This window comes from Vidua chalybeata, chromosome 3, assembly GCF_026979565.1.
Source record: "Vidua chalybeata isolate OUT-0048 chromosome 3, bVidCha1 merged haplotype, whole genome shotgun sequence".
Taxonomy (NCBI): Eukaryota; Metazoa; Chordata; class Aves; order Passeriformes; family Viduidae; genus Vidua; species Vidua chalybeata.
In genome coordinates this window covers 110596282-110616572 of record NC_071532.1, presented here as the reverse complement: position 1 = coordinate 110616572, position 20291 = coordinate 110596282, and the positions used below count along the sequence as shown (strand labels likewise).

Genomic DNA, 20291 nt, shown 5'->3' with positions numbered 1-20291 from the left:
TCATCTTTAGTTTGTCCCTGCAAAAAGGAATCATAAATTATTATAAATGGGCCCCAGACGTGGCGCAGACAAGGGAGAACATGATAAAAAAATAGGACTTTGCTTTGGGAGGGACAAGATGGTTTGCAAACTCCACCAGGATAACTCTGCAGCCAGCACACATCTGTAGCTGAGATGTCTGAAATCCATTTTAATGCCTAATTTATATCACTCTGCTTAAATAAAATGAACCCCCAAACCCTTAAAGTAATGTTGCTTTTCCTTAAATACATGAGCAGCTTCAGCCTACTTTTGAGGGCTGTGGAGAGTGCAAACACCTCCCAAAATCCCAGAGACTCCAGCAGGACTTTGAAAAAGGAAGGCTTGTGCTGCTAATCTCTTACAGATCAACTGCAGGGTTATCGAGGAGATGGACACAGCATCTGTGGAGTGATGTGGCATTTTTTTGGAGGGAGAGACCCTGTGCTGAAAACTGCAGTTTCATACAGGCAGAAATCTTTGTGTAAAGAACTTGTGACATGAGTGGAAGGATGTTGGTGCTTCAGCTAAATCTCATTAAGCTTTAAAGAAGCCATGTTAAAAAAAAAAAAAATTAAGTGGGAGAAAACCTCTTTAAGAGGAGATTTATGCCAGAAAAACTGGAATCCTTCTCACCTCCCTGTCTGCCTAGAGGTTGGGTGTCTCCTTTAAGCTGGTTTGATCTGCTCCTTCCCACTTGGCGCGGAGGAAGCGGCGCCTCTGTGGGGTGAAGGGGGTTAAGGATGGTTTGTTCTACAAGGAGTGAGGTGGATTATCTGCTGGGAGTGATTATGGAATGAGGATCTGGGTTGCTGAGCTTTTTCTGTTGTTAATGCTACATTTTCCTCTGCAAATAGGTGATTTAAATAATGGGAAGTCCTCTGGCCGTTGTTGCCCAGGAATCTGAGAGATGGACACCCTTTTATCCTCTCCTAAACCTTAGACAGAGTTAGGGCGACTGAGGGACAATGCTGCATCCTCTCCAGCATCCCTTCCCCTTTAGCCTAACCCCAGTGATAGGTATAAATGCACCAGATTCCCTGGAGAAAGGTGCTGCTGCTGGTTGAGCATTTTATCCCACCTCCTTCAGCTGCTTTGGACATGAGCTGTTCCATGTGTTGGATCCCTCCTTTTCCCCCTCACTGTCTCTTGACTCTGTTTTGGGCCCACCCAGCTGTGTCTGTAGCAGATGAATCCTTCACAGAGGGCCTGCCTACCAACACCAGCACCTTCCATATGGATATTCAGGAGCTGATGTTGCTCCATTTGCTCCACCAACAAAAGAATTCCAGCTCAGGCTCTCAACATTTGCCTTCCACTGCCCACCTGGTGGAGTACACGGAGTTCTCACCTCTTTTCTCTTTTGTTTTTTTTTCTGTTGTTCCTCAGACAAGGGCAGCTAAGCTGGGATCTGCTCTGCCTTTTGCTGGGGATATGATGAAGGAATGAACCCTGACTCTCATGAAATCCCAGCTTGGGTCTTGTCCCCAGCTTTACTGAGGCTGGGTCTTGACCTCAAATTCCAGCTCCAGCACTTCTGCTGATGGACATTCTCACTTCTGGGTGAAACTTCTCCGTTCTTTGAGTGCTGAAGGAACAACAGACACAGGTCCCACCCAAGCCTCTCACACAGGTACCTCTCATGGTGAAATAGTTCTTGCAAGGCATTATGAGGTTTTTCTTTCTTTCTTTCTTTCTTTCTTTCTTTCTTTCTTTCTTTCTTTCTTCTTTCTTTCTTTCTTCTTTCTTTCTTTCTTTCTTTCTTTCTTTCTTTCTTTCTTTCTTTCTTTCTTTCTTTCTTTCTTTCTTTCTTTCTTTCTTTCTTTCTTTCTTTCTTTCTTTCTTTCTTTCTTTCACCCACCCAATAGATTGAAACCCAGGAAATTAAGCATTTTCCTGGTTGTATCCCTTTCTACTCATCCTTCAAAGATCAGACCTCTCTACCACCCTTTCTACCACCATGCTGTGTGGCAGAAATGCTTTGGAGGAGATGCTCTGGGTCTAAGTAAAGACCTCCAATGCGTTCACTCTTCTTTCCTCAACAGCTCTCTTAACACAGGAATTAGGAGACAAAAGCAAAACCTCCTGATATCCATTCTAATAACTCCCTTTCTAAAGCTCCTTAAACAGAAGTTGACCTGTTTGGGGAGAAGTGGAGCTTGGGCTTGGCATCACAATCCAAAGAGAAGGGAGGGCTGGGGCTTGGAGGAGGGATGTGTGCCACAGGAAATGGTGAACTGACCTGGTCTGGCACTAAATGAATCCATAAGACTCTGTGGGGGATGTACGGAAGCAGCTGGAGCCTGGACACATCAGCAGGGGCTGTACCTGGGCTTTTAAGCCCTTCCCTGGGCTGTTTTTCCAGTGTGCATTCCTCAGGGATGCAGCTGATGCTGTCCCTGTTTAAAGGCAGAATTGGCCCCTTCCTGTGGCGAGCCACGCTCCCACAGACTTGATGAGACAGGAGAGACTTGATTTGATTTTTAAACACACTACCTTCTGAACAGTATCCATCTCCCTTTGCTTTTCGCCTGCTTTAAGTGAAAATCCTTGATGCTCCCTTTCACAATGGCTCCTCTTAGCATTTAATTTGCTTTCATATAATTATGGACCAGCCGCGAGGAGGAGGAGGAGGAGGTGGAAGAGAGAAGGACTGAACGGGCATGGAGGAGCTCTAGGAAGCCTTGCACCGGAGTCAAGGAGCGCTGAGCAAGCTCCGCTGCTCTCATCCATCAGCGCCTGCATCCTTGGCACAGGTGGGGAGGGAGGCAGGGAGAGGATGCACTGGGGACCCGGCGAGCTCGGCTGCTGGAGCGTGGCAAGCAAAGAGCCCTCCAGGGCTCGGGGAGGCAGGCGGGGACGTGCGCTGCCTTGGAAGAGAGCGCAGCCGGCTCGGCGCGCTGGAGGAGCAGTGGAACTGCAAAGCCGAGGAAGGGAGGGGAGGGGGATGCTGGAAAAATGATGCAGCTCGTTCAGTGGATTAGGCTGCCGTGCCTGGAAGTGGCAAAGTGGAAGAGCCACGGATTTGAAAGCCTGGAGGGATTATTCTCCCGCGTTGTCTGACTCGCAGCACAACAGAGGCCAACAAACTTCACCCGGCGCTTTCTGCGGCGAGTCCAACAATCTGCAGAACGCCCTGGCAAACCTCCTGGGTTGTGATTTCTGCATTTTCAGTCGGGTTAATAACGTTGGAAGCAGCAGGAAAAGGGGGCTGGCAAATGTGAGCCATTCTAGCAGGAGTTGTAGAAGGGCATATTCATCATGTCAGCACTTTGGAGGCCTGGAGAGCTCGTGATGAGAGGTTTCAAGAAAAGACTGCATAAATAGGAGGAGGGAGGTTTCTATAAACAACTGTGATGGACATGCTGGAAATACAGAGGAAAAGGAGAGTGGCTGACCTTCCTTGATGCTGTAGATACTGGTGACCTTGGCAAAACCAGCAAAATTTAACCCCAAAGCAAATTCCAATTTCAGTTCCCACCTCAGCTCCAAAAACTTCTGAGAAATGACAGGGCCCAGCCAGGCTGTCTTTGGGAAGCTGAGTGCCACCCGTGGTGCACGAACTGAGCAGGGGCTGAATAACCAAGCAGCTCCACTGCTGGTCCTTGGAAAGGGTGGTTGTCCCTCAGGCTGGTCACCCCCAGGCTGGCAGCATGGCCATGGGCTGGGAGAGCTGCTCATGCCAGGGCTGGGACAGGGCCGTGTCCCTCTCAGCTGGGACAGATGCCCCATGCTCAGCACATCACAGCAGTGGCGGACATCAGAATTGGCAAAATATTCCCTGTGGTGGCTTCCAAGCCTCATCTCATCATTTAATTGCCTTTCCAATTAAACCTCCACTACATCCCTGTCCCTAGACAATCCTCTCCCCTGCCTTCCCCTTCTCTTTTCCTGGGCTTGGTGAGAACCATGGTACCAATGATAAGACCTTAACTCCTGGGCACTCATCAGAAAAGGCCCTACAGCATTTAGCTGTTAAAAACCCCCTTTTTTACACTTAACACCATCAGAGCATTGCATAGGCATTGAACCATTTGTCCTCACAACACAAACTCAAATCTGGCCAGTTTTATCACCCTACTTATGTAAGGAGGGAAACTGAGGCAGGGAATGTTTGTGTTTGCCCAGTGCCAAGCGACAAACGAGTGGTGCCACAGCAGCAGAGCCTGCTTGCCTCCTCCTGACACCACCATCATTCCTTTAGCCTGAACTGGGCCGTGAAGAGCTGGGGGTGGAAGAGCTGAATCCCATCTTTTCCTTGACACTGGCTTTTTTTTTTTTTTCTCCTCAGAGGAACGAGCAAAAATTTTACCCAGCGAACGCAGCAGAGATTTGTCCCGAAGTGGCAGCCCCCAGCCAGGGTGGGAAGTGAGCAACACATCCATCAGCTGCTGGGCACTGGGAGCAGAGGGGAGAGGCTGGAAAGGTGGGGAAGAGGGGGCCACTTACATGGTAATGTTTCTGCACGGTTCTTTTGGATCATTATGCAGAGCTGTAGCACCAGTTGAGGGGCGCTCTCGAGGAACGTTTCCAGGAGGCGCAGCATGTTTACGTCTGCATATTCGTACATCATAGCCCAGTAGAAACGCCGCTGGTGTTCCTTACGCCTCTGGCTCTGGATCCCCAGGTACATTGTTCGGATATACCTGCAGGGAACAGGAGGGAAAAGCTGGGCGTGAGACGTTGGAGTCGCAGCAAAATCTGTTTGTGGGGGAATGGGGTTCTGGGGACACACAGGGTTCTTCCACTCCCTCCTGTCAGATCTGAGGAGGACTTTTAGAATGGGACTAATCATTAATGTTGGAAAAGACCTCCAAGATCATCAAGCCCAACCTTAAACTGGATGCCATCCTGAGAACAAGACCATATAATGAAATGCATTTGGTGTGGCAAGGGTGGGAAAACTTTAACTGGTACCACCCAAATGTGAAGCCTGGGAGCAGGAAATGCTTTTGAAACACAAGAAAACATCTCCCTCACCTAATTTTCATCACAAGAAGAGAACCCACGTGAAAAATACTGGTCCTAACACTTGGAAGTGGCTTGACAAACCATCTAAACCCCCTCAGCACTCTGGTAAGGAGCTTCTCTCACAGATCCCAGAGCTCAAGAAGTGTTTGGACCATACTCTCAGGCTCATTGTGGGATTCTGGAAGTCATCCGGGAATTAGAATCTGACAATCCTTGTGGGTCTCTCCCAGCTCAGAATATTCTGTGATTCTATGATTTGACCCTATTTCATCATAGGTGGAGCAACGAGACACCACCTTCACATGCAGCACGTGTGTGACCCACAGGTGTGAAAGGCCACAGTTTGTCACTGGTCAGCTTTGAGGCTTTGGGCAATGTTGGAGTACAAGGAGGTGTCTCATGCACGGGCAGGCACAGCTCTACCATTGCCTCTGTCTCAGGATTCATGGCATTTAAGAAAAAACCCCTATCAGAGTCCTTTCTAATGCCTGTTGATATCACAGAATCCCAGAATGGTTTGGGTTGGAAAATCATCTTGTTCCAACCCCCTGCCATGGGTAGGGGCACCTTCCACTATTCCAGGTTGCTCCAAGCCCTGTCCAGCCCAGCCTTGGACACTTCTAAGGATCAACAATCTATCATTGGGTCTTCTTCGTTCTCTTCCTGAGCGGTGACTGTAACCTCGTTCGGGATGGGAACCGTTTCACCTAATGCCGACCCTGAAGCAGTCTGAGCCAGTCAATAGTCGGAAATGTCCCCTCCCGGGACTGTTCATCTGTCCCAGCTCCGCTGCCAGCACGGCAGCGGGATGAAGCGCCTTCTGGAGGCTCTGGGAGGGGCTCACGGCACAAGCTGGGGTTTGGCCAAAACGATTAGATCATCCCCTGCCACTCGGGCGAGACTGCACAGGCGGGGAGAGCGGGAGGGAAGGACGTGAGCCTGGACAGCCGCCGGATCTCCGAATTACACCCAGGCACGGGGAGCTGGGAGAGAAGCAGAGGCAGCTCTGCGAACCCTGTCCTTTATCCAGCATCTCGTCCTTCCTGCCCGCTCGCAGCTGGCTGGCACAGGAGGCGAAAAATCCCGAAAGAGGACTGCAAGGACACACAAAAAATAACGCAGGAAAGCCACCAGATGGGGCTCGACACTCGAGAAAATGCTACGCCAGTCATACGACACTGGTGACACTGGTGTGACATCCACAGCAGACCCCGAGTGGGACGGAAATGGCCGTGGAGCACCTGCTCTCCCAACACGCCCAAATCCACCACCTGCACTTGGCATTTCCATGGAAGACCCCAACCCCGGGAGCTGCAGCGTGACACAGGCATCCTGCCTTCCTTTCACCCAGGAATTAAATAAATGCAGTTTAAATTAAAAAAAAAAAAAAAAAAATCACAGTTCCATAGAATCTTAGAATTATTAAGGTTTGCAAATACCTCTAAGATCATCGAATTCAACCATTCCCCCAGCACTGCCAAGGCCACCACCAACCTGTGTCCCCAGGTGCCACATCCACATGGCTTTTAAGTCCCTCCAGAGATGATGACTCCACCACCTCCCTGACCAGCCACTTCCAATGCCTGATAACCCTTTCCCTGAAGGAATTCTTCCTGATGTCCAACCTGAACCTTCCCTGGTGCAACTTGAGGCTGTTTGCTCTCATTTTGTCCCAGTTCCCTGGCAGCGGAGCCCAACTCCCCTCAGCTGCCCCCTCCTGTCAAGAGGGCAAGAAGGTCCCCCCTGAACTTCCTTTTCTCCAGAAAAAAAATCAAAATTCTTTCAGTGCCTTCCCACAGTTCACATTTCCTACACCTCTGCTTCTTCCGCACTGCTGTACCCAACAGCTGTCTCCACTTTTGGATTATTTTTAAGACCATCTTTACTTTTCCCAGCCCTCCATGTTGGCTGAACCAACAATGACATTGGGCCACTCAAAAAGATTAAGAAGAAATTATCAGAAGGGAGACAATGTCCTGCAATGATTTCTCCTGGATCTCTGGGTTTATGGTGAATCTCTAGGGATTCACCACCATCCACAGTTTAAGCATAGATTTTTCTAACTGGCCACAGAAAGAGGACATGACACCAATCCATGGGGGCAGAATGCATGGCAAAATATTCAAATTCATGGGACTGACACAGTGTCCTCATCCTGTCTCCATCAGCCCAATGGCACAAACACCAAGTTCTCCCTGGCTGCTGAGCCCACAGCCTTTGGCAAAGGTCACCTGCGTTGTGCCTCTTCCATGGATGGGGAAACTGAGCCAGAGAGCACCAAAAAGGTGCTTTTTGAGAGCACCAAAAAGGTGCTCTCAAAGTTTTTCTGCCATCAAACCCCAGATCTTTCAGTGCTGTCCCCTGCCTCTAAACACCATATGAGTGGAGCACAGCCCTGCCAGCTGATGATCCCCCATCCAGGGTGGAAATAATTCCTTCACAGCATAAATCCCAGCCCTGCCCAATCTGGCCCCAAAGGACAAATCTGTCCCTATCCTATGGGACTGTGATCTCAGGAACCCCTTGGCAAATGTTGGTAGGCGTGACCAAAGCAGCTCCAAGAGCCATTTGCAGCTGGAAGTAAATGAACTTCCATTACCTTCAGTCCATGAAAAAAATATGGTGCTCTGTCTTCAGCATCCTTCAGACCCAAATCTGGCAAAGAGAGGAAAGGAATGACTAAGATCCCATTCCTTCTTGATGCCAGCAGATTGTGAGAATAACTGGGAAAAGTAATATTTCCACCTTGTGGGCTTTCAGCAAGTAATAAATACCTACTTAATTAACCAACATAAAATTTCACCCAGCATTGATAATTCTTAACCCTATTTCCAAACACCAATGTACAGAACTGGTGTAAACAGTTTTATTCCAGGTCATCTGTTACCTTGTGTTATTTTATTTACTTCTTTTGAGGGTCTTTCAAACTTTTCCTAACATTGGTTAAGTGTAGACTACTTAAAAAGAATTAAGAAAAAAAAAAATCAATGTCATTTCACCTGAAATTTGTTGTTCCCGGTCAAGCTGGTGGCAAACAAGCTTCTATAATTAGACTTTAAAATCCATATTGAGGCCTGATCTTCAATCTTTAGCAACACGATGCTTCCTCTTATGTCAGTGAAAACCATTCACTGCTCCATGCTTTTGAAAATCAGGCTAATTTATTTATTTAAGAGCTTAATTTTGGATACAGGAGCCTAACTTTGGGCTTTTTTTTTTTTTTTTTTTGAATGTTGGCTATTTTTATATATGAGTGTGTGTATTTGTGTGTATTTTTAGTCCTAAGCCTCATCACGGCTTCAAGAGATAGAACTAATTTGGGGTTGGGAGGGGGATTGGGGTGATGGGTTTTTTTTTGTTTTTTTTGTTTTTTTTTTTTTAGTGCACAAAGGATTTGCTGTCCCCTCCCTCCTGGCAGGGTTCCCAGAATTCCTGATGGTATAATTACCCTCACACTTATTTACTACGTATGTCACAGCAGCACACGAACTGCTCGGGTCAAAGTCACTGCTGTCCCTGCGCCAGAGCGCCTTTCTAAGGAGCCAAATGCACCAAATGTGGTCAAATAACCTTTGGAAAGAGCTGCAGGAGCCCACCAGGAGGGAGAAGAGGAGCTGTTCCTGCTGTAAAAACACAACCCACCCTGAGCCCTGTGGAAAAAGCTGCTCCATGGGGATGACAGGGGATGGATTCTGGGGGCTGAGGCTCTGGTTTTGTATCATGAAATGAAGCAGTCCCTGGCCAGCTGGCAAGGCTCAACTCTGCGTGGCTACGTCCATCTAGTTGGCCCTGGCCAAAATTTCCAGGGACTGTGTTGACAGTTTTACAGGGTGAACTACTGCGGGGTCGTGCCTGGGCCTTGGCATGAGGGATTTACAGAGGTGGCTCCCACTGTCACCAGGAAATGTAGGAGGATGCCTCTGACAATGGGCTGGTTGAGGGGAGGAGGATGTAGATGTGTAAAAGGGTCAGAGCCCTTTTGGGAGCCCAGAAAGGCACATCAGGCACATCAGGCTGTGCTTTGGGGGCAGAGTCCTGGTGGCCTGTCCCATGCAGCCACAAGCTGACCAAGGGCAGGAATCCCAGGCTGTAACAGTCTGATCACTTTTCCTGCGGACAACGGGCCAAGACGCAAGAAATGAGCTCTCTCATCCTCCAAAACCAGGAAACTTCCTCCATATTCAGCATTGGGAATGATTCCTGGCCCTTGTAGGTTGCTGAAACCTGCGTTGTGATGACTTGGGAGAGTCGACTATGCCTAGACCATTCTAATGATTATATTCAGATTTTGCCATGGAATCACAGAATACCCTGGGTCAGGAGGGACCCACAAGGATCATTGAGTTCAACCCCTGGCCTTGTACAGGGTGTGGTGAAATTGCAGTACCCATGAACAGGTCTTGAAATTATGTGGTTTATCAGTGTAGGTATCTGAAAAATCAATTTTGCTCGTGCCCAGCCTTCTGTTGGGGTGGAATGCTGGAGAGACAGCTCTGATGCTGTGGTAGGCAAAACATTGGGGTGTTACCAACACCTTCCCAGCTCCAAATGCAAAGCACAGCAGTGTGGGGGCTGTTGTGGGGAAAACAAACTCCGTCTCAGCCAGACCCAGCCAGAGAATCACAGAATCTCAGAGGCTGGAAAATATCTCGAAGATCAAGTCCAACCAGCAAGCCAGCACCATCATGTTCAACACTAAGCCATGGCCACAAATGCCGTATCCACACTTCTTGAACATTTCTAGGGATGGTGGTTCCACAACGTGATGGTGATGCCACAATGTGGCACAGCTTGGGGCCATTCTCTCTCCTCCTGTCCCTGGGAGCAGAGCCTGACCCCCCTGGCTGTCCCCTCCTGTCAGGGAGTTGTGCAGAGCCACAAGGTCCCCCCTGAGCCTCCTTTTCTCCAGGCTGAGCCCCTTTCCCAGCTCCCTCTGCCCCTCCTGGTGCTCCAGCCCCTTCCCTGGACACGTTGCAGCCCTTCAGTGGACAGTCACTGTCCTGGCCCTGCTGGCCACACTGTTGCTGGATAATCCAGCCAGGAAGCCCCTGGGCTTCTTGGCCACCTGTCACTCTGCTGGCTCGTGTTCAGAAATGCCCTGTGGCACTACAGGAGCGTGGTTGTGACCTTGGTGACGTGGCAGCAACACACATCATATGGATGGGCACCATCCCATGGCACAAACCTTCTCCCTGATGCTCCCTCCTGGAGGAAGAGGATGGGAATGGGGGCTGTCCTTCAGCTGAGGGCTCACGCTCCTGCCACCTCGCCTTCCTGCAAGGGGCCTCGTGCACTGGAGGGTGTTCCCAGATTAAAATCCCTCTCCTCGGAAGGGAGGAATCGAGGCCATGTGTAACTGCTGGGCTGGAAGGCTGGGAGCAGAGGCTGCCTGGACATCCCCTTACAATGAGGTTACGTGAGGCCAGATCTCAGCTGGAGCGAGCTGGCATCCACAGGGCCCTGGCAATTTACACCAGCTGCGGCTTTGGCCCGCTTTTTTAATTTTAATGAATTATTTTCATTCTAACTGATATAAAAGGAATAGGAGATGCAGCGCTGGAGCAACAGGGGAGTAGGAAAGTGAAAGGCTGTCTATTTAAAAAATCAAACTCAATGGAGTTGCCATCACCATTAATGTGCTCAATATCAACATTTGTTAGTTGTTTTTTTTTTTTTTTTGTTATAATGTCACATGCCAGTGATAAGGATTCACAAATGGATTGTTATTGTTCCTAGTTTGAGTATCAAAATAGGAATTACAGGGTCCCATCCAGGTGCTGATATTCCACAGCTTTTTCTTGCTGCTCCCACAGCATCAAAGTCCTCCAGATCAAGGGGCTGCATCCAAGCTGTCTCCTAGGGAGTTGTTCCTGGTCTGGCCTGAGCCTCGAAGGATGTGCAGGATCTATTTTCACCACGTCTGGTTGTGTTGGATCAAAACCATGCTGAACTGGGAAAGATCACTTTCCACCTCAAAATCAAGAAAGGGATCCTTATTTCTGCACAAAATCTAATCCAGCCCCCTCACAGGTCATCCTGACCACACACACCTAAATAATCATTTTGATGACCTTCACCAGGGCCCTGATCTTCAGAACTGGGGCTCTCGGTGCTTTCTGACAACTCTGGGGGAATTTCCTTATACAGTTTATTCCTAAAAAATGAATAAAATGCAACGAGAAGTGTGTTCATCAAGGGGTTTACTCCTTCTGCCTTTACAGTTTCTGATCTAAGTCTTATCTACTTGTTTCTATCAGCTCCTATTAAAGAATTAATAATTTGCATTACAAACTCTCGCTTTTTGCCAAATGCGCAACTGAAATTTGTGTTTGAAGGAATGATTGTCCCAGACTTCTGCTGCACAGGATAAACTGTTACAATTTGACCTTCTAAGGCAGTCTGAAGATGTTTTAAAGCACAGATGGCTTTACTACACACCAACCTCAAAAGATGCAACTGATTTATAAAACTTATGTTGGGAAGGATCATATAATGGAATCACAGAAGAATTTAGGTTGGAAGGAGATTCTAGAGGTCTGTGGACTGAGGCTGCCATCCAAATGGGAATAACTTTGAAGGCAGGGAAGGTTGGTCACGGGCTGGTGCAGTTGGGTTTTGAAAATCTCCAAGGATGGAGAATCCACAGCCCCTCTGGACAACTTGTTCCAGCATTTAACCCCAAATCCTGCATCATCATGGAACCTTTCAGCTTGGAAAAGACCTCTTGAGTTCAACCATCAAGCCAGCATTATGGACATGACAAAACCATGTCCTCAAGTGCCACATCCACATGTTTTTTGAACATTCCTGGGGATGGTGAAATGATTTTTAGCCCAAGATCACTCCCACTACTTGAAGAAAGTTTACAAATCATCCACTCCTTGGAAAGAGTCAATTCCATCCAACAGTTGGAATTAAAAGAAATAAAAGCATGACACTGTAGTATTTTTAGGATCTGGTTCCAACAGCTTTGGTATTTGCAGGCTGGTTTAACTCATGGCTGATAATCTGGGGGTTCTGATACACAAAACAGGGCTCTGTGATAGATGATTCCTGAGCAATGTCCCCAGCTCCTCTAAATTATTGCTTTGGTGGCAGTGCCAGGCGAAAGGGACATAAACCTACATCCCCTCCTCTCGGGCAGTGCTCCTGGTCTTGGTTCAAATCCCTTTTTACTGATGGTTTAAGTGGGTATTTGGGACTGTGAGAGCACAGGCACGGCTGCAGGTGTGGATTTCATCCTGCTGACAGACACGGGGGTCACAACCTCCAGCAGCTGCACCGGGCAGGAAAGTGGGGCAAGGGCATCACTGCAGATAAAACTCCAGAGGCCAAAGGTGCAGGAGCTGCTCATGTTGTTCCATCTGGGGGATGTTTCTGGGATTTGTTTCTGTGTCTGCTCTCCTTCCTCAGCTGCAGAGTAATTTTCTCTGACTCACCAGCTGAAAGATCACAACCAGAAGAAGAGAAACAAATCATAAGGAAGGGCTAGCCCTAAACAGCCCCACTTCTTGGCACTGATTTGTCAATCCTTCCCCAGCCTGGCTTTTACTGAACTATCCTTGCTTAGCCAGAGCCTGCCCAGTGTTTCTTTATTTTCAAAAATATCCATGAATGTGTTATTGACATATTCACCACAATCCCAGTTTTGGAAGCAGCCAGGCAGCCTCACCTTGCTGCATCCTCAAGGCTGAGGGGTTCCCCTGGATATCCAGGTTGCAGAATCCCCATTTCCAGGTCTCTGCCCAGTAAATCAATACAGAATCAGAGAATAGCTTTGTAGCAGTAGCGGCTACCATTGTTTCCACCCAGACTCCTAGAAATCATGTTTGTGTTTTCATTTGTTAATTATTTTCTGAGGTGTAGAGCTCTAAAACAGGAATACAAACCCCAAGACCACTCCAGCACCACTGCATGAATGCCCTTTTTAAAAAAATTTCATTGTGGGAACCATCTCCATGCTGCATGAAGGAGGAGGCAGAGCACCGGGGGCTGCTGGAGAGGCTATCCAAGTGATGGGTGCTGCAGAGACATGTCACAGCATCTATCACACGTGGGATGGTCCTAGCACTGAGCCAAATGCTCTCTTTTATCATGGATTCCCCCCCTAAGTTAATGATGAATTCTTAAACTCCAGTCCTTTCCCTATTTTGCACATGCTTATTTGCTTTAAGGATACTCCAACACTTGGTGCTATCGCCTCCGGCAAAGCCTTCTGTTTTAAATCAAAGCTGTTGAATAGCTTTACACAGGGACCAGGAAGTTGGACTCACAATGAGTTTTTGCTTCAAGCGTGTTTGTGAAAATAAGGTTTAGTGTCAGGGCTCTCGTCGTGGAAATGAAGATGGTCCCAGTCCAGCCAGTCCTGCAGGAACAGCTGAAAGCCTTGAAAGAAAGCAGAGGCGTTCTGATTGACTTGTCTTGGCTCCAAGCAAGGGAAGTTTCAGGGAAATTCCCTGAAATGCCAAAAAAAAAAATCCCGAGCAAATGCCTGAGGACTCTCAAAATGTGAGTGTTCAAGCACATGATTCTCAGAGGCACATGGGAGCAGTCACCTCACCCTTTGAACAGGATGGGTCACGTTACAGTGTTTTAACCCAGATGGTCTTGAGAAGGGATTTGGCATCATGTGGGCTCACCAGAGCCACGAGATATCTCAGGGGAGGAGAAGCTGGCATTGCTCTGGGATACCAGTCAGTGACAGGGACACATCTTCATCTCCTCATGGAGATCCCTTGGTGGAGGAGGCAGAGCAGGAGAGGGGAAAGAGATGATTTTTTCTATCAGTGAGTCCCTTGGAGATGGAGACACTTGTGGTTTTCTCGTCCAAGGTTTTCTCAGTTCCTTAGGGGCTTAACAGTTTGGGGTAGTGGGTCCAGAGATCTGAAGAGACACTGCAGATTGTCTGTGGTCTGAACCCTCAAAAGCCAATGTGGACCCCAGGATCACAGTAACAAAACTGGGAGTTTGTTCCCTCTCTCAGAGGGAGACATTTCCATTCCCACACTCTGGCTGCTGGAAAAGATTAGGGGGTCACCTCTGTGGCTGGGAGATCAGATACGGATTCTAGGAGAGCATTCCCTGAATTTACAGTATTTACTCTCTCCCCAGCCATCAGGGTGACTGATGCTTCAGCAGGACCTGAAATTACCAGACAAGACTTTTCCATGCAGCAAAGCCTCTCCTAAGCCCCATGGAGAGTGGCTTTGTAAAGCTGAGGAGGTGGACACTCCAGGATTTTCAAACAGCATGCCAGAAAAACAGCAACCAGGAAGGATTTAGGGGGAAGGATTCTGCTTAGGAAAAGGAGAGCTGGTTCTTGAGGAGCTGGTGCAGCTGCAAAGAAGCTGCTGCCTGCTGCAGAGCTGCCAGGGTCAGAGCTGCGGCTCGCTGCCAGCTGCAGCGCGCTCTGCCCGCCGTTTGCATCCAGAGCAGAGCACCAGGGCTCCCAGAAAATCCTCGGGATGCTGTTCAGCAGCTACCAGGCATTCCTGAGCCCACCCCAGCCTTGCCAGGGACCGTCTGAGAGCCGGCACTGTGCGTTCAGCAGCACATCCCCGGCTCCCCTGAGCCGCAGGGGTCAGAGGCATCCCTGGAGCAAAGCTCCCGACGCGGCGGCTTCGCACGAGGGCTGAGACTGTCGCCTTGGCTTTGCCATCCCTTTGAGGAGAAGGAGCTAAAAATTGGGCGAGCGCCTGTGAAATCCTGGAAGAACAGCCTCAGATCATGGCTATTTTTAGTTCCACAGAAGCTGCGCATACATTAGTGAGGGCCTGCCTTCCTCTCCGGGCTCGGAGAAATCACACGGTGTCCTCCCAGCCTGCCAGGAAAGAGTTTAACCCTTGTTGTCCCACCACAGTTAGCCCCAGCCAGCTGCACCTCAGCGTGGATCGTGGTGGGGACCAGAACAAGGGGAATAAAGGTTTTTATGGGCATTTTGGCTCTTGCAAAGTAAAGGAAGAGTGTCTTTGGCCCATGGACCTTATACCATCGTGTGTGGTGGGAGGAGCTGGGACTGGAAGAAAATTCCAGCACAGAAATGGCATCTGACTGTCACCACCATCAGCCCTGTCTGAGGAACAGCCACACTCCGGGCTGAAAGGGTTCAGAGTTTGCAGAACCTGAGAGTTAATTCCTCAACTCCGGTGACTTCTCATGGTAGCCAGGACAGGTGACATTCACAAACTGCCACCCGTTGCCTTCAATTCACCCACCACAGCATTACAGACTCACAGAATGGTTTGGGTTGGAAGGGAATTTAAGCCTCATCTTGCTCCACCCTCTGCCACTGGCAGGCACACATTCCAGTATCCCAGCTTGCTCCAAGCCCTGTCCAACCTGGCCTTGGACACTTCCAGGGATGGGGAAATTAGCACCATGAGCAACTTAATCCAAATCTGCAATCTTTTAGCCACACAGCCTCCTGGGAAACAAAACCTCATCACCACACAGGCCCCTCAGATCCTTGGTGTCGCATCTCCTTCCTCCCACTGGCTGTGTCTCCGCTGCTCCAGACACATCACACCAGGAAAACCATGGCTGGGACACATGAAGGGAATGAGGCCAGGGATGAGCTCACCAGCCCGCTGGAACCGTGATGCCTTTCAGCGCACAATTAACAAAAAATAATTGCAACACTTATTCCTACACTTTTTTTTCTCTGAGGGATGAGGAGCAAAGCCTGATCCCTGCACTTCACACCCACAGCGCCTGTCAGCTCCGCTGCCCGTGCACTTTCACATTTTCCAGCTCTTTAATATTTATTACCTCTGCTGCTTTGTATTGCTCATCAGCTATTCCTGGCCAGAGGAAACGTACTGGCGGGTTCTGGAGCGTGCACGTTCCCTGTTCCTTGAGGGAGCCCTGAGCTCAAAAGCACCTCTCAAACTCTCTCTCACTGCTGGGCCAGTGCAGCCTCCCGTGGCTTTGGAGGGAGGAGACTCAGACAAGCCTCACCATCCCATCACAGTTGGCTTTCCAAAGGCCACCAGGATATCTTAGGCCATCAGGAGAAGAGATACAGCCTTTTTGGAAGGTACAGAGACCCTTCCATGGGTTTATCCTGCTGATCCCTGCAGAAACATCCCTCAGGAAGTTCACCTGAGCATCCTTCCCTGCTTCACTCACCGTTCTTCTCCAAGTGTCCTCCCAGCCCTGTGATTAACCACGGGCCTGCCAGCCCCTTTGCCTGCTTTCAGGATTTCTCCCAGCTGCTGGGCGCTCTAAGTAAGGATATATATATATAATAAAACTCAGCAAGTCAGGCTGTGCAGGGGCCTGTGGGTGGCAGCACTTGCAGTTGTTCCATTTAGCAGGCAACTCTGAGTTAAGACTGGTTCTAAACAATATTGCAAAGAGGACCACCTTCTAGTGGTCATGTTCAGAAGAAGAACCAGCCCAGGCACAGCACTACCCTGTAACACAGCATTTTTACCTTTTATCTATTCTCCTACTTATTTAAAAGGAGCTTTCTGCTTGAAGCTTAATAAAAGTGAAGCCACCTGACCACGTCCTTGCTCCACCACCCTCCGGGTGCAGCTGAGTCTTCTTGTGCCAGCAGCCAGTTTATCCAAGTGACACAAATGAGGTCACAGGAGCTTTCTGCCAGTGAGCAGCATCTGGGAGGTGAGGTATGGAATCCTGCAGCTCAGCCCAAGGGAGGGAAGTTCATGCACAGTTACGTTCAGAAATGGAGGCAGAGAGGTTAAGTGATTTCCCCCGGGCAAGTGGTGGTTGGTGGGATTTAATTTAGAATGGGATGGGATAAAAGAATAGAATGGGATAAAAGATTAGAATAGAATAGAATAGAATAGAATAGAATAGAATAGAATAGAATAATTTCTGTTGTAAGGACTCTGCAATGACCATCACGTCCAGCTTCCAGTTTGGGAGGCCCTTTTCTCTCTCTCCCTGCTGGATGGGCTCCTTTTGGAAGTGCTTAATCCAAAGGCAAGAAAGCCTTTCATTTTCACACACGTCCTTTCAACCTCCTGCTGCTCCAAATGCTTGCCCAACCCACTTGGATGCCTCTCACACACCTGCTCCAGCCCAGGCAGCTGCCCTGCCCTGCGTGGAGGATGTTTGCATTAACATTGACTGTTGCAGCTGCTTGGATGAGATCTATCCCAGAAGCACCAATAAATTGCTGAATGCATTGATCCAGACGTGACTCAGGAGCCACCACTGAATAATCTCCCTCGGCACCTTCCCCTGGCTGAGCCCAGGCAGAGTTTCTGCTCCCCTCAGCAAAGCAGTGGAGGACTTTTCCATCTTGCATTTCTCCAGGGGCAGGCCTGCTTCAATGGCACGTGGGGGCTATTGATTTCTGTAATGAATGGATGGATTTTCCTCTCCTGCACTCACACCTCCTCCCTCTCCCATGGAATAATTCAGTGCCTCTGTCATTTACTGCCCAAATGCCTCTCCAAAGTGCAAACATGCAGCCTTTCCCTGCTGGAATTGTGTGCTGCCTCCAAAGCCCTGGCCTTGGCTTCCACTGTTTTTTTCCTGATCTCCTCTGATCTTGCCTCCAGGAGGGATGATTTAAACCAGTGCAGTGAGGCAAGGATCCCAGGCAAGGAGAACAGGAAAGTTTTCCTCTCTAGAAGGAAGGTGTGTGGCCAGAGTGGTTGGGAAAGCTCAGGCTGTGAGCTGGAGGTTGCAGAACTGGCTAGGAAAGGTGGTGGAGATGCCTGTTGGGATGGACCTGGAGGAGATTCCCACACTCCAGGGATCTGTTCTTAAGCAGGAGAAGAGCAGCTGTTTTGGTTGCTGAGGAGATGAAAGAATTGCAGTTGGGGAGGTTGCAGTTGTGGGTTGAAGAAAAATCCACTGGTGTCACTGGGGTCAGCCGAGAAGTTGCCCAGAGAAGCTGTGGACTCCCCATCCCTGGAAGTGTTCAGAACCAGGATGGATGGAGTTTGGAGCAATCTGGGACAGCAGCAGGTGTCCCTGCCCATGGTAGGGGTTGGAACTGGAAGATCTTTAAGGCCCCTTCCACCCCAAACCACTCTGGAACTCAATGAGGGTCTCACCCCTAGCCCAAAAATGTCCATTCCCTGCTTCCTTCAGCTCCTCATGATGGCCCCCTCCCACCACCCACTTCTCCCCAGCCAGGTCCCTGTAGCTTATCTGAAGTGCCACAACCCATCTCCTGCTTTTGGAACCCTTATCTTCTTGTCACCCCACCTTCAAGTGACATGTCCTGCACCCTGCTGCTGGTGGCTCTTGGCCACCGCTCAGGGGACAGCTCTGAAGTGGAGGGACGTGTCACCTCCCTGTGCACATGTTCCAAGGAGCCTGGCACTACCTGTCAGCCCTCCTGCCCCTACAAGTCCTGCCTGGCCCTCCACAGGAGTCAGGGCCTCAAATATCACGGGATGTGGCATTTGTCACCTCCTACATCTGAGGTTTGGAAAGACCTGCCAACAGACCTGTCTGGAACGAGGTTCAAGAGATGTCCTGCCCATAAATCTGGAATTGCAGAGCATCCATGGGGAGCTGGGATTTGACATAACTTCTGCATTACAAACTCCCAGTCTGGCTCATGTTGCCCTTTGCCTCCAGGGCCTCACCAGTTAAAAATTTGCAGCTGACTCTGAGCATCTCAGCCCAAGACACAAGTCCTTCCAATCCTAGTCTAAGACTTCAGGTATTTGAGCCCTAAAACTGCAAGTGTTTGAGCTCCTTTAGCAGGTAAGCCAAGGCAGGCAGGCACAGGAAGGCCTGGCCAACACCAATGACTGTCCTAGAGATTCCACCAAAAGATTCATCATTTCATCTTCCATCCTTCCCTGCCTCCAACAGACCATCCACCATGTTAGCCCAGACTTCAACACCCAACTAGGAACAGTGTCTGAGTGCTCTCTCCTGCCACTCAGGACAGTATCCAGATGGGTTCAGAGCCCTTTTTTTTAGGTTCAAACTCCTTCCCATGAGTTCAAACTTATTCTTGTGGATTTAAACCCTTTATTGTAGGTTAAAACCCTTTCTTGTGGGTTTAGATCCCTCCTTGGGTGTTCTAATCCTTTTTTATTGTTTCAAATAATACTGTTTCCTGCGGGTTCAAACCCCTTCCTGTATGTTCAAATCCTTTATTGTGGGTTCAAATCTGCTCTCTCTGTGTTCAAATCCCTTCTTGTGAATTCAAATCTGCTTCCCGTAGACTCAAATCCTTTCTTGTAGGTTAAAACCCTTTCTTGTGGGTTCAAATCCCTTTTTGTGGGTCCAAACCCCTTCTTGTGGGTTCAAACCCCTTCTTGTGGGTTCAAATCCCTCCTTGTGTGTTCAAATACCTTCCTGATGGTTCAAATCCCTTCTTGTAGGTTCAAACTCCTTCCTCTAGGTTCAAGTATTTTCCTCTTGGTTCAAACCCTTTCTTGTGGGTTCAAATCTTTCCTGTAGGTACAAATCCCTCCTTGTGTGTTCGCATCCCTTTTTATTGGTACAAATGCCTTGGTACAGGTTCAAATTCCTTCTTGTGGGTTCAAACCCCTTTCTGTAGGCTCAAATCCCTTCTTATAGTTTCAAACCCCTTCCTTTAGGCTCAAATCCTTTCTTGTAGATTAAAACTCTTTCTTGTGGTTTCAAATCCTTTTTTGTGGGTTCATACCCCTTCTTGTAGGTTCAAATCCAAACCTGGTGTGTTCAAATCCCTTTTTATTGGTACAAATCCCTTCCCGTGTGTTCAAATTCCTTCTTGTAGTTTCAAACCCCTTCCTGTAGGCTCAAATCCTTTCTTGTAGGTTAAAAACCTTGTGTGTTCAAATCCTTCCTGTTGGTGCAAATCCCTCCTTGTGTGTTCAAATCCCTTTTTATTGGTACAAATCCCTTCCTGTAGGTTCAAACCCCTTCATGTTGGTTCAAACCCTTCTCTGTGAGTTCCAAGCCCTTCTTTGCTACACGTGAAGGCAGGGCTTGACCTTGGCCATCGAACATCCCAGACAAACCCATCAACCCCCCGCTCCTGAGCCGGCCGAGGAGACAAAGCTCTCAGGTTCCCGTGTTGGGGCTGCTGGGTAGGATATCCAACACTGGGACACCCCCTGGGACACGGCAGCGTGTCAGGAAGGCTCTCCTCTGCTGGCTCCAAGGGTGGCCCGGAGAGGATTTTGCCGGGGCTCGATTCCCTGCCGTTGGAAACGCTCCCTCGGCCGCGTGGGGTGGCCGGGTGCCAGCGGGCCGGGTTTCCACCCTGGTCTCATGAGGACACTCTGCTGGAAAGAGGATGCTGCAGGCTTGAGTCATCTCCAGGCTCTGGAGGGAATTAAAGTCTCCACCTCCCACCCCCCTGCCTGTGTGTC

The 20291-nt window shown here is 49.1% G+C and overlaps 1 protein-coding gene and 1 long non-coding RNA gene across 4 annotated transcripts in view; one reads left to right on the top strand and one right to left on the bottom strand.

Moving 5' to 3' along the window:
* XKR6 (XK related 6) overlaps window positions 1-20291 on the bottom strand; it is a 165236-nt gene that overhangs the window by 16659 nt on the left and 128286 nt on the right. The window contains exon 2 of the mRNA XM_053937212.1: window positions 4468-4664. Within this exon, the coding sequence (XP_053793187.1) occupies window positions 4468-4664 (197 nt within the window). The remainder of the gene's footprint in view (window positions 1-4467; window positions 4665-20291) is intronic.
* On the top strand, window positions 9-6350 carry LOC128785066 (uncharacterized). 3 transcript variants are annotated; one of them, XR_008429743.1, is made up of 5 exons: window positions 9-1651; window positions 4310-4386; window positions 4509-4645; window positions 5266-5315; window positions 6047-6350. It is a non-coding gene; the product is annotated as an uncharacterized LOC128785066 (long non-coding RNA). The 3 variants fall into 3 exon arrangements; XR_008429744.1 differs by lacking the exon at window positions 5266-5315; XR_008429742.1 differs by having other exon boundaries at window positions 5266-6350.